The 12444-nt window shown below is 53.6% G+C and overlaps 2 protein-coding genes across 3 annotated transcripts; one reads left to right on the top strand and one right to left on the bottom strand.

The window, feature by feature from the left end:
• Positions 1-2770: 2770 nt before the first annotated feature.
• On the top strand, positions 2771-4821 carry RASD1 (ras related dexamethasone induced 1). 2 transcript variants are annotated; one of them, XM_049791372.1, is made up of 3 exons: positions 2771-3173; positions 3225-3233; positions 3542-3955. In XM_049791372.1, the coding sequence occupies exons 1-3, from the start codon at positions 2888-2890 to the stop codon at positions 3826-3828; spliced, it is 582 nt and encodes a 193-aa protein (XP_049647329.1). In that variant the 5' UTR covers positions 2771-2887; the 3' UTR covers positions 3829-3955. The 2 variants fall into 2 exon arrangements, with proteins under 2 accessions (XP_049647329.1, XP_049647328.1); XM_049791371.1 differs by lacking the exon at positions 3225-3233 and having other exon boundaries at positions 3459-4821.
• A 1906-nt stretch (positions 4822-6727) lies between these two features.
• On the bottom strand, positions 6728-11503 carry MED9 (mediator complex subunit 9). The gene is made up of 2 exons (XM_049791382.1): positions 11237-11503; positions 6728-7552 (listed from the first exon to the last, which is right to left on the bottom strand). The coding sequence occupies exons 1-2, from the start codon at positions 11398-11400 to the stop codon at positions 7336-7338; spliced, it is 381 nt and encodes a 126-aa protein (XP_049647339.1). The 5' UTR covers positions 11401-11503; the 3' UTR covers positions 6728-7335.
• Between the last annotated feature and the right edge of the window lie 941 nt (positions 11504-12444).

Genomic DNA, 12444 nt, shown 5'->3' with positions numbered 1-12444 from the left:
GTTCTGTTGCCGGGATGTTTGTGTGACTTTCGTGGAATTTTCTTTCTTCAGCCACTTGCTCACAGCGGCTGGGCAGGTTTTGTTCGTTGGCAGGTGGCTGGTAAACCCAGGAGGGAGCAAATAGGGAAAGAAATAGCAAGAAACCGGGGATTGATCTGTACCGAAGATGTTTGATTCCATTAAAGGTGTCTGCAGTCGCTGGGGTTTGTGCACAGCAACCTGCCTGCGGCTTTTGCTGTACCGAGCTGCTGCGTGAGCGAGCAGAGAGCTTGTATCCTCCAAAACTGGGCAAGGAGCAAAACCACCCCACAAATGGCAAGATCAAACTCTGCGCAGGTGGTATGGCAGCCGTGGGGCAAAATGCTATTTTACCTGCCCCTGTTCAAGACTCGGGCTATTTGCAGTCAGGTCAGAAATAGGTAGTGATTTTTAACAGAGTCATAACCGTGGGAAGGCTTTTGCCTCGCAGCGAGGTGGTTCCTTTCTCATCAATCACTGGCAGCTGTCTCCCAGCAAACGTGCTCTGCTTCACCAGGAGACGAGTTTCTAGATGATCTTAGGGGACTCAGCCTAATGCCTCGTAATGCTCCTCTCAGGCTCTTCGTGACTCTGCGAGGAGTTGGGCTCTGGCACAGCGCAGGCAGTGCCCACGTCCTCTCCCCAGGAGCTCCTGCAGCCATCACATCTCTTCCACCCACCCGGGATCCCTGTCCTTGATCCCAAGGGGTCACTGGTAGGATGGTTCTGGTTGCACCGCTCACCCCTGAGCTGAGCCCTTGGGACCCCGGCAGCACATTTGCCTCGTGGTGTGCTGTCACCAAAGAGCCTTTTGGAGGGAGCAAATGGATTTTCCATTACTGAAGCCTGTTAACCTAAGAGAAGGCTTCAAGCAGGCTATTTTTACCCATTCCTGGCACTATTAATAGTTGTATGGTTAACAATAAACACCAATCATAGAATCGTAGAATAGTTTGGGTTGGAAGGGACCTTTAAAGGTCATCTAGTCCAACCAAATCGAGATATTTGATTTGTCTGTCCCCTAGAGGTTGGCACTTCCTATTCCCCTCGTTGTTTTCCATCAACCTCTTCAATTAAATGATCTTTTTGTTATTTTTGGGGTGATACATTTGTGCTCTGTAATCGGCTATTAAACCTCTTCGCTGTCTGGCACACAGATCAATGAACATGGGAAACTGTCCCACTTTCTCTCCCTAAAGTGTCCTTGCGCCTCTGCTGCCGGGCAGGGATGGGGCTGCAAGGGGCTGTTTAAATCGCTGCTCCCTCCCACCCTGCAGACAACTGCAATTTCTCCGTAAACATTTGGACAGCGTTTAAATTAATGTCCAAGTGTGCGACCACACTCGGGGGAGATGAAAAGCTCAGCAGCAGCCGTTTCTCAAGCGGTGCTGAAGAAATGCACCGCGCTCCACACATTCGTGTCTTCTAGCTGTCCCCGAGGTCCCTCTCGGTGTTGTAGGTGAAGCTTCTGCTATCCTGAATGTTACTTAAGCATCACCTTTCGCTAAGTTTTTTTGGTAATAGATCCTCACAGGTGTTTTTAAGTCAGACCTTCTCATCAGCCTGATGTGAAAGAGGAATTTGGCTTTTCCTGGGCCCCGTCCCTCACTCGTGGATGGCACAGAAATCCCTCAGTAACGCTCCCATTTCCCCAAGGACTATTGCCCGGCTGGACGGTGTCCGGAGGCGACGCTGCCTTGGATGGCCCTCACACCCAGCTCCAGCAAACCCCTCCAACGCAACACCCGACCAGATTTAGCCCCCCTGCCCTCCTCGGGAGCATCCCTGCTGCCTTGCACTTCGCCTGCATCCCTCCGAGCATCCTTCCTCCTCCTCCTCCTCCTCCTCCTCCTCCTCCTCCTCCTCCTCCTCCTCCTCCTCTTCCTCCTGGCAGCCCCCCAGGGGCCGCAGTGCCCTGTGCTGCTGCTCATGGCCCCAGGCTGAGCTTCGCCCAGCCCTACCCGGGGCAGTACCGGGGGGTGCCCTGCCCGCCCTGCCCGCCCTGCCTGCGCTGCCCGCGCGGCGCGCGCTGCCTGCCGCGCCCTTGCCTGCCCCCTAGCGGGGGGAATCGGAGCTGCAACGCGCTCGGCGCCCCGGGGCTGGGGTCGGGGCTGGGGTGGAGGGGACCGGGAGAGGAGGCACCGGGAGAGGGAGGGAGATTTCTCGCTGCTCCTCTCCCCTGTCCCGAGTCTCGGAGGAGCCGCCGTAAAGGTTTTTTTGGGTTTGTTTTTTTTTTTGTTTTTTTTTTTGCCGGGAGGGGGGTTCGCACACCCAGTTTTGCACCCAGAGCGAGTGTATAAACGGAGCGAAAGGGCGTCGGGGAGCGGGCTGGGAAAGCTCTGTACCCCCCCCACCACCACCATCACCCCTGGCCCGGGTAACTGAGTCGGCAAAGGGGTCCCGCTTAGGGTAGGGGGGGGGGGGTCGGACCCCCGCTGTAGGGCGTGCGGGGCCCCCCGGGAACCCCGAGTCGTTTGCAAAGCTCCGGGAACCCAGCCCGGACTGCGAACGGGGACAAGATGGAAAGCCCCGAATTCCTGGGCTTTGCTTGCAAAGGGATCGGTTTTGCCAACGGGACCGGGAGTCCGGAGCCGGGGCTGCGGCGGGGGAACGGGCCGGGCGCGGAGCCGCGCACTGACTCCGCCGCCGCCGCCGCCGCCGCCGCCGCCGCCGCCGCCCCGGGCCGTGACGCGCCGAGGGGCGGTCGCTGCCTCCTCCATATAACGCGGCGGCGGCTGCGACCGTGCAGAGCTCACAGCGGCCCTTTCCTGCGAGGGGAGAGGGGCTGAGCAGCCGGGCTGACACATCGCCTTCCTCGTCCTCCTCTTCCTCGTTCCTCTCGGCGCCAGCTGCGCTTTCGCCGGCTTCAATGAAACTGGCAGCGATGATCAAGAAGATGTGTCCCAGCGAGGCCGAGCTGAGCATCCCCGCCAAGAACTGCTACCGCATGGTCATCCTGGGTTCCTCCAAGGTGGGCAAGACGGCCATCGTCTCGCGCTTCCTCACCGGCCGCTTCGAAGAGCAATACACGCCCACCATCGAGGACTTCCACCGCAAGTTCTACAGCATCCGCGGTGAGGTCTACCAGCTCGACATCCTGGACACATCGGGCAACCACCCCTTCCCAGCCATGCGTCGTCTCTCCATCCTCACAGGTACTTGGCTGGGGAGCGCCGGGAGGAAGGAGGGGGGGGTTCCTTTGCCAGATCTCAGGTGTTCCTGCCCAATTTGGGGATGTTTTTCCAGTCTCGGGAGGAGGGAGGTGGGATTTTGCATGTGCATGGGGTGGGCGACTTTGCTCCCTGCACGGGGTGGACAGGAGGATGCCGGACCCAGATGCTGCCCAGTCCTTCCCTCCCCAAGTCTCTCTATGACTTAGGCAGCAGGTCTCTGCGTGTCCCCGTTCCGGCAGCCGTCTCACGGTCCCTCTTTGTCCCCAGGAGACGTGTTCATCCTCGTGTTCAGCCTGGACAACCGGGACTCCTTTGAGGAGGTGCAGCGCCTGAAGCAGCAAATCCTGGAGACCAAGTCGTGCCTGAAGAACAAAACCAAGGAGAACATAGAGGTGCCCCTGGTCATCTGCGGCAACAAGGGCGACCGGGACTTTTACCGAGAGGTGCAACCCCAGGAGATCGAGGAGCTGGTGGGAGGGGACCCCAAAAAATGCGCCTACTTCGAAATCTCGGCCAAGAAGAACAGCAGCCTGGACCAGATGTTCCAGGCGCTCTTCGCCATGGCCAAACTGCCCAGCGAGATGAGCCCCGACCTGCACCGCAAGGTCTCGGTCCAGTACTGCGATATCCTGCATAAGAAGGCACTGAAAGGCAAAAAGCTGCTGAAAGAGGGGGGCCGGGGCAGCACGGAGGAGGCGTACGGCATCGTGGCCCCCTTCGCCCGGCGACCCAGCGTCCACAGCGACCTCATGTATATCCGGGAGAAAGCCATCGGCGGCGGGCATGGCAAGGAGAAGGACCGCTGCGTGATCAGCTAGGAGCCCCCGCTCGCCCCGCGACGGGAAGGAAGGAAGGAAAGAAGGGAGGGGGGAAAGATGCTCATTTCCAAATTGACTTTGGGCAGGCAGGAGGTTGGGCAGGCACCCACCCGGGGCAGAGATGGGGTCGCCTCTTCCCCAGCCTCCCTCCTCCCGAGGGATCGCTTTCATCGGCTCCCTCCCCGGGGCTGAATTTTGGGAGCGAGGGATGCGAAGGGGGAGGCTTTGGAGGAGAGAAGGGGGGTGTTGCTGGGACCAGCCTCCTCTGGACAGAGAGATGGGGAAAGGGTGAGCTGCTGGGCAGCCAGGTGGGAGGATGAGCGTGGAGGGCACGGAGTTTGGCGTTTCTTTCCCTCCCAAACCACCCAGCCTCAGGCACTGCCTTCAGGAGAGAGGGCAGAGGCCTGCCAGCGCCTGCTTGGGGCTTTGGGCTCGTTTTTTTTTGTTGTTTGTTTGTTTGTTTGTTTGTTTTTTTAACTTGAGAAGCTGTGCACGGACTCCGGCTCTGTGTTGCGTGTTCGTCTGTGTTTGCAAAACACGTGCAGAAGACACTCCTAAGCTGTTGCAAAGACATTGCAGAGTTACAGCCCCGATGGACCAAAAAAATGACTCTTGTTTACATTTGTCTTGTCTGATTTACAAGATTTGGGGAGGGTGGGGGGAGTGGGAAGGGTTTTTAAAATAAAATAATAGGCACTTTATGTAGGTATTGTTAGTCATTGACATGAACAAAAAATCTTCAAGTGTTTCTACTGTGGGTGAAACTTGATGTTTTATTTTTTCTACAAATTAATAAAATCTTTTTAAAACGACATCTGCAGGTTTGCCTTTGCTTCCTCGCCCTGCCCTATAGCAAAACCAAATCCTGTTAAACCAAGACCTGAGCCCAACTCCGAGGTGCTAAAAACGGTCTCTCGACTCAATCCCTTTATTACCCCATTTTCTCCGACTCCCAGTGCAAAGGTTTCCGCCTCTGCAAGCAGCCAATTTCTTGCCACACGGGGTAACGAGGGGCCACGCACAGAGTTAGTTACTCAAACGGGTCATCGAGCCAGGACTCTTTCCTCACTCCACTAACGCCAAGTGACGATCCTGCCAGCCCCATGACACTCCGGGCATTGGCATGTCATTCGCCACAGTAACCGAGCAAACTGACATCACTTGGTTATAAAGAGCTGATTGTATTTTGTGTTTTTTCCCGATTAACTAAGCACATTTTAATGATGTCAACAGAGAGTGATTCATTCGTGCCCCATCCGGGATATTGTTTTTATTTTGCAATATGAGTAAAGGAAGTACTTTGCTCGAAAGGTCACCTTTGCATCTGATGGTTTTTAATCTCTTCCTAATAACAAGTCACAGTAACCATTGCTAGAAGTGAAAGGGAAAGGGAAAAGCTCTTCAAAGAACAGCTCTCCCTGGCTCCAGCTGCTGTTTCAGTTCATTTTCAGCCCCCATTCCCCCTGCAAGTGGCAGAACAAATCTACGTTTCATAGATATTAATGACAAAAAATTCTCTCGAAGCCACAAAACTAAGGTGGGTAAGTGAGACTGCAATCTACCGCTTCAGTTCCGTTTGAAACTTGGATTCACGTTGACAGAGCTAACTTGTTCCTGTGCTAAGTGCCAGACATTTCTTTGGAAACATGTTTCTTCCAGCTTCACATATGCCCTGATTTCACAGGAACAGCAACTGGCAAAAAAACCGGAAACCACCGTCCAGGCATGAGACACAAGAATTTATTGAGCTGGGACAGGGAATGGCTGGCAGAAAGGCAAATTTCAGTAATAAAAAGAGTGTACGTTGTGCTTTGTTTATCTTGGTGTTCTGCTTTACTCAGAGTTTACACACTGGCACCTTCCCAAAGAAAGTACTAGTAAAGCATTCCAGCGGGAACAGAGTAATCTCTACGCTATAGGTGAGTCGCAACCATCCCAGCTCCCAACGAGCAGAATTACTTGCCTCTTGGTTTAGGAAAGGAAAATCTTACTCAAACAGACCTTGCTTCTCTTCTTTTGAAGGCACGAGTGCTACCTGCCTTTGGATGCTGGTTCTCAATGGATATGGTATTTCACTAGCTGTTTTTTTACCTCTTCCACTGCTGACCTGCACCATCTTTCAGCATAATTCAGAGCATCGTGAGATTCAAGGTCCCGTCACATCTCTGTTAGTTGGCCAGACGTAGTGCTGCTTACCAGGTTGTCGTCAGCCACCGTTACAGCTAACAGCAGGGGAACAGAGGGCAGGGAGCCCTGGGATCCATCTGAATGCGATACAACATTCAAGAGCTTTCCATCAGCCGCTGGCAAACGTTCAAGCCGCTCAAATGCTTGTGTTTGCGGGAAGCCCCTGGAGCACTTCGGATGCGGAACTTACCCATCCTGTTGAGCCTGACTTGTGTCACGGATGGAATAACTAAACGCTCTTGTCATTTATGTCCTTTATTTTGATTCTGCTTGCCCTTCCTCTGCGTTAAAAGAGCAAGATGCCCAAAGTACTGCCTACAAGCTGCACTCACCCAAGGAGATTTACGCACCCAAAGCCTACTGAAATCCATTCCCCTGGCAGTCTCTGCTTTGCTCTCCCAAGTCACCCTGCTTCCAAAAAAGCGAGATAAAGACAGAGGAGCTGGGCCCAGGCTACACACGTCCTCCGTGCTGCCAAAGCCCTGCCCCAGCTCAGCCCACATCCACTCAGTGAACACACAAGAGGGGCAGTTTGGAATTTCTAAGTCTTTACTTGACTCACCTCAGACACAACCATCACTTGTTTAAAAAAAGAGAAAGAGAAATACAGAAGTAATTGAAAGCCATCATTCCTCTTTTGACACACAGAGACCGGAAAGTGCCCCAGAGACCCCTCCCAGGCACAGGGCCAAACAGCTCACCCTTCCCTCTTACGCTCCCTTTTGATGTTTGGCCAGTCTTAAGTGAAAAAAAAAATGCAGAAAATGCCCCCTTTTTCTTGTTGAAGTCAACCAGCAGGTACTTCGACCCTTAGTGAGGAGAAAATATAATGTCTCCACCTTGCTTTAATGTAAAAAAAACCCCAACCACCCCATCCCAAGAGAAAAACAGAAGAGATGCATATATAAATGCACAGTCCTACAGCAGATCAAAGCGAATGTACTGCTGTAATCATCATGTGTGAAGCACACAGTGTTCTGGTTCGGCGTCACATGCCTGCGATCCACACAGACACAACTTCAGAGCAAGGGGATCAAGAAAGCATAGAAGAAAGAAAAGTAAACTTCTGCCACCTTTTTCTCTCCTGTTCAGCCAGAAGAAGAGGTATCTCGGACGTGGACAGCAGACCTGTGCCCTTCCTACTCCTTGGGGATTTCAAACATGCAAAGGCTCTTGTACTTCTGCAGCAGTTCATTTTTCGTCCGGACCTGCTCCCGCAGGTTCTGCAGCTGCTGCTGCTGCTGCTCTGGGCTCACACCGATGCCGGGCATGGAGCTGATCAGCTTCCTCATCTCCTGGAACTTGTTCTTGAGCTCATTCAGCACCTGATGAACATCCTGGCTGTCCTTGTCCATGCTGCAGAGAAGAGAAAACGGAGACACTATTCAGTTCTCCTATTGGAAAGTGAACAACCTGCTGGGACGACTGTCATTTCCAGTGCAACTAGAGCTTAAACTGGAATCCAGTGGGAAACTTTTGCCCTTGGTATCTACCTACGCACTCCTAATTCACCTATCCCAATAAAATGGACACAGATAGATACACAGACTGGGTAGCCTCTGGGGCAAACTGGTTTCCTGCTAATTTCCAGCACACAATCCAGTTGCCTTAGGACCCATCAATTGGGCTAGGAGCTGGTCTGCAGCTTTAAAACATTACCATGGAGCAGGCTAAATTCTCCCTCGGTTTCAACTCCCGTATCTCTCTTTGGGGAAGGTAGGATTACATACATATGTTGTGTGTAGGCACCTGGAAAAAAAGATTTCAGTCTCACCCGTGACCTGTTGCTGCTGTAAGACAAAAATTCAATGCAGTCAAACAGCTTGACAGCGGAAAATAGAAACTGTTCCCCAAAGTATCAGAGAGTATCCAATGGCAGAGAAAATGGTACTTTGGAGCTTTAAAATGACTCTGTGGGGATATATACCTAATAAAAGAGAAGCAACAGCTTTTTTTTTTTTTTTTTTTTTTCCTAAGAGCAGCACAATTGGTTCTGCAGCCAGCTCTGTGTTTTTCAAGGATCAGTGTTGTCTGAGGCAGTGTCTGCCCTCAAACCCTCGTTAGTATCTACCGCAGCTTTGTTAGCACCAGCAAGAAGTTTTAACGATTCCAGGCAAAAGTGAGTCCCCACTTCCAGGGTGCCTGTTAATAACAAGAGCGGGATTCTAATGGTCTTTGTAAACTGGAGCCCGTTCAATAGCCAGACCTAAAAATAAATCCGCTTGGCAGGACCAGGGCAGAGAGGTGCTCAACTGTAACTTTGGGGAATCGTGACATGGCTGAGAGCAAAACTTTTAACCAGATGGTCTCCGTTCGTTTCAAAAGCCTGTTGGAACAAAATATTCATTACTCCCTTCTAAATAAAACTGCAGCTGGTACTACAATGTATGCCCATTATGCAGGCATTCACGGTCAGGTCGGCAGCGGAAAAATACAGGCACACATACAACCCCATGGCACATCTGGGGAAGGATGGGTTGATGCTGTCTTTAATCCACTATAGTTGCAGGCTGGCTTTGAGATGGACGTCCTCTTCGCTCCAGGTCTCCCCGAGTCTTGTTCCCTTCCCCACACATAGAGAACTGATGGCTGCCTGTCTGGCTGGTTGATCTAAAGGGGTAATTATTTCAGGTTCGGTGGTGGTTTTTCTTTCTGATGGGTGCTTTTCCTGCTGGATCAAGCCACTGAAGTGACTCCTTCTTTGAGGGCATTCACAGGCAGGGGTGAGGAGGTGTTGGAAGAGACTGCAGCTGCCTGCAGTAACACAGGATACAACGCAACGTCCAACCACAGCCTGTGCTGACGGACTGCACATAAGACCTGCCTTAAGGCACAGTGTTCTTCATTACACCAGCACAACCCCCCATGGGTGGAGCCGCGAGCTGGGACCTCAGCAGCGATGCCATTTGACTGTACGAGGTTGAAAATATCAGCAAGCGCTGCTTGGGAAAACTTTCTCCAGACCCGAACAACAGGAAAGAGCACGTGTCCTTGAATGTAAGCAAATTTACGCGATACATCCTCACTCCCGAGCACAGAGTCACCTTGGAGATGTGTCTTCACGGCTGAGTCAGTGTCAAAACAGCAGGGCTGGGCTCTGCGACTAGCAGCACATAGGATAATACATTTGCCATCTGTCAGAGACATGAGGCAACACATCCCACCACTTGCCTCTGTGGTCCTACCCATTTACAGCACTGTTCAGCGTACCTACGTCTGCTCAAGCCGCCTAGAAAATGCCATGTGTGAAGCTGAGGGAGGCAGCTGGGTAGTGGGAATGAGTGGCTCAGCAGGACAGGACATAGGATATCCTTAGGACTGTCATCTGTGTGTCACCATGTCCTGCTCAGTGACATATAGGAATCTGGGAGGTCTCAGCCCATGGCCACTGCCCACTTTGCTTATGTACATGCCTGTACCTGGCAAATGGGCTTAGCCTCACTTCTGTGGTCTGGACAGATCAGGCAGGATCGAGGTCAGGTGCAACCACCCACCCCCAGCACAACTGGGAAGCTGAGGGAAAGCAGAGGGTTTGCACTCTCTCATCCATTCTGTATCTGGACTGGCGTCTCAGAGGTTTTTAGTCTCTCCTTGCCATGGGTAAGGCTGCAGAGCCACTAAGGGTGAACTTCGCTCACCTTTCAGACATGCTTGCTGCAAGTGAAACACCAGCAGGACGCAAACCAGCTTCAGCTCCTAAATAAGCACACAGGGAAAGGGCAGCCAGGCCTACAGCCAGTGACAAGGGAATTCATACTTCCCATCCCCTCTGCCTTACCCTGCGCTGTGCCCAGGTGAGCGCACGGAGCTGGCCTGGATGGATTTTCATGGCAGAGCCATGCCCCTACTGGGACCTCAGACAAGCATCTCTGAAGGGCTTATCCTGGGCCAAAACCATCACAGTTCTCAGAACCCTTGTACAAGTACCTTTTACCCCTACAGTACTTATCTTGAACTGGGAAGAGAACAATTTAAGCCATATCACCGCAGAAGCCATCCCCCTTTTTACAACTCCCCAGAAACAGGCTGCATTCCTGTCCCGGCACTGCCTGTACTTTCTGAGGCTGTTATCAGCCAAACAGTACAGTTATCTGCAGCAATAACCCAGCGCAAGTACAATGCTTCTGCTCCTGGGTGTTAATGGTGGGGCAGTGTACCTGGGCCATGGGAGCACGTGCACCGCCTGACTGACCCAAACAGCACCCAGATACCGGCATGACTCAGAGCGGAGATGCACTTGGGGCTGTGCCAGCTCCCTCTGACACTCTTCCCAGAAACTCTAGCTAGGAGAAAAAGGGCAAAGGAGATGCTGGGAGGTTGGAGAGCATCACTAGAGGGGTGACCTCATTGCCCTGCCACCCATCTGGGGCACCCTGAGGATGTTGGTGGTTGGAAAGCATAATTAGGAGGAGGATCCCATTGGCCTGCTCCCCATCCAGGGCACCCCAGGTATGCTGGGGGCTGGAAAACATCACTAGAGGGGGATCCCATTGCCCCGCTCCCTGTCCAGCACACCCCGAGGATGCTGAGCGTGGGAAAGCGTCGTTAAAAGAGGGGACCCCACGGCTCCGCTCCCCATCCAGGGCATGCCTGAGGATGCTGGGGGTGGGAGAGCACCGTTCGAGGGGGACCCCCCTTGCTCTGCACCCTGAGGATGCTGGGGGCTGGAAAACATTAGAGGGGGATCCCATTGCCCTGCTCCCTGTTCAGGGCACCCTGAGGATGCTGAGGGTGGGAAAGCATCGTTAAAGGGGGGGACCCCATTGTCCTGCTCCCCATCCAGGGCATGCCTGAGGATGCTGGGGGTGGGAGAGCACCGTTCGAGGGGGGACCCCCTTGCCCTGCACCCTGGGGATGTTGGGCACCCCGAGGCCAAGACAGCATCCTTAGAGGGGGGGTGGCTGGAGCAGGGACGAGGTGCCCGGTGCAGGGCAGCTCCCGCGATGCGATGCCCGGGGACTGGGGCGGGGAGGGGAGGGGTGGAAGGCCCGGTGCCGGCGGGGACGGGGCAGGCCCGGTGCCGGCCGTGGCCGCCGTTACCATTTGATGATGTCGTGGACGAGCGGTAGGAAGGAGAACTCCTCCTGGGCGGGCGGCGGCGGCGGCAGCAGCGGCGGCGGCTTCTGCTCGGCGGGAGGTTCGGGCGGCGGCGGCGGCGGTGGAGGCTCCTCGGCGGAGCGGGCGGCGGCAACCCCCGAAGCCATGGCGGAGCCCGGCCGGAGGGAGACCGCGGCGCCGCGCAGTGACGGAGCCGAGCGGAGCGGGGCGGAGCTGGGCCGCGCCGCCCCGCCAGCCGCCGGCTCCCGCCTGGGCTGGGCCTGGGCCTGGGCCTGAGCTTGGGCCTGGGCCTGGGCCTGGGCCTGAGCTTGGGCCTAGGCCTGGGCCTGGAGCCGGGCCTGGGGCTGGGTTTGAGCCGTGCCCCTGCGACCCCCGCCGCCCCTCCCCAGCAAGTCAGGGGGGAGGAAGGACAGAGCGGGGCAAAGGGGGGTCCCGCACCCCGGAGAGGGGTTCCCGGGAACCATCCCGCGTTGGCCTGGCAGTGGCTTCCGAGCCTGCGTGTGTCCCTCCCTTTGGAGCCAAATCTTAGGGGGAAAATTGCATTGTTCTGTCTTAAATCAACACCCACGGCAAGGTTCTGTTGCAAATACTCTGATAAAGAAATTAAAATTCGGTTATAGAAGAGAGTTAGGTTTGATTAAGGAATAGAAAATCGTGAAGCATAATGTACAGGAGTGTTAGGTTTGAAATGTAGTCATAGAAACTTTAGGAACTGTGTTATGTGTGACCATAGGAGCCTTAGTATTGTTAAGTTTGAAATAAGCTAACCATAGAAACTTCACCAGGAACTTAACTGGTTTTCTTACGTTTTGTTTCAAGAAACTAAGGAAACCGTCATGGACACCAGTTTGCTGTTTGGAAACCCCCTTACCCTTCCCACCTCGATTTGAGTATCGAGGATTCCAATCAGTAGAGCTAACTGAAATTGACCAATGATTGTTTTTAAAGAAGAATATTGATAAGGTGATATAATCAAAAGACCAATCATTATAAAGGTTAAATTTAAGAGTGAGCATAGTATGCATTTTTATGTAAAGAGCTTATGTAACAATGACACGACAGAAAAAGTTTACAAAAACTGATTAATTTAATGTTAAGCTGGACATGCCTTTGGAGGAGCGATCCCCCGTGTCCCCAGCGCTGCAATAAACAAAGCGCCTGCTTCTTAATGTCACATCGGTGTTAAGGAG

This window comes from Accipiter gentilis, chromosome 33 (assembly GCF_929443795.1).
Source record: "Accipiter gentilis chromosome 33, bAccGen1.1, whole genome shotgun sequence".
Taxonomy (NCBI): domain Eukaryota; kingdom Metazoa; phylum Chordata; class Aves; order Accipitriformes; family Accipitridae; genus Astur; species Astur gentilis.
Note: the sequence above shows the minus strand (reverse complement) of the source record. Positions and strands in the feature narration are given on the sequence as shown.

Excerpts from the sequence above, each read along its gene's own strand:
- RASD1 (XM_049791371.1), top strand. The coding sequence starts at position 2,888 with ATGAAACTGGCAGCGATGATCAAGAAGATGTGTCCCAGCGAGGCCGAG. Across the intron at positions 3,174-3,458 it reads TCGTCTCTCCATCCTCACAG|GAGACGTGTTCATCCTCGTG; the intron begins GTACTTGGCTGG and ends CTTTGTCCCCAG.
- MED9 (XM_049791382.1), bottom strand. The coding sequence starts at position 11,400 with ATGGCTTCGGGGGTTGCCGCCGCCCGCTCCGCCGAGGAGCCTCCACCG. Across the intron at positions 7,553-11,236 it reads GTCCACGACATCATCAAATG|CATGGACAAGGACAGCCAGG; the intron begins GTAACGGCGGCC and ends TCTTCTCTGCAG.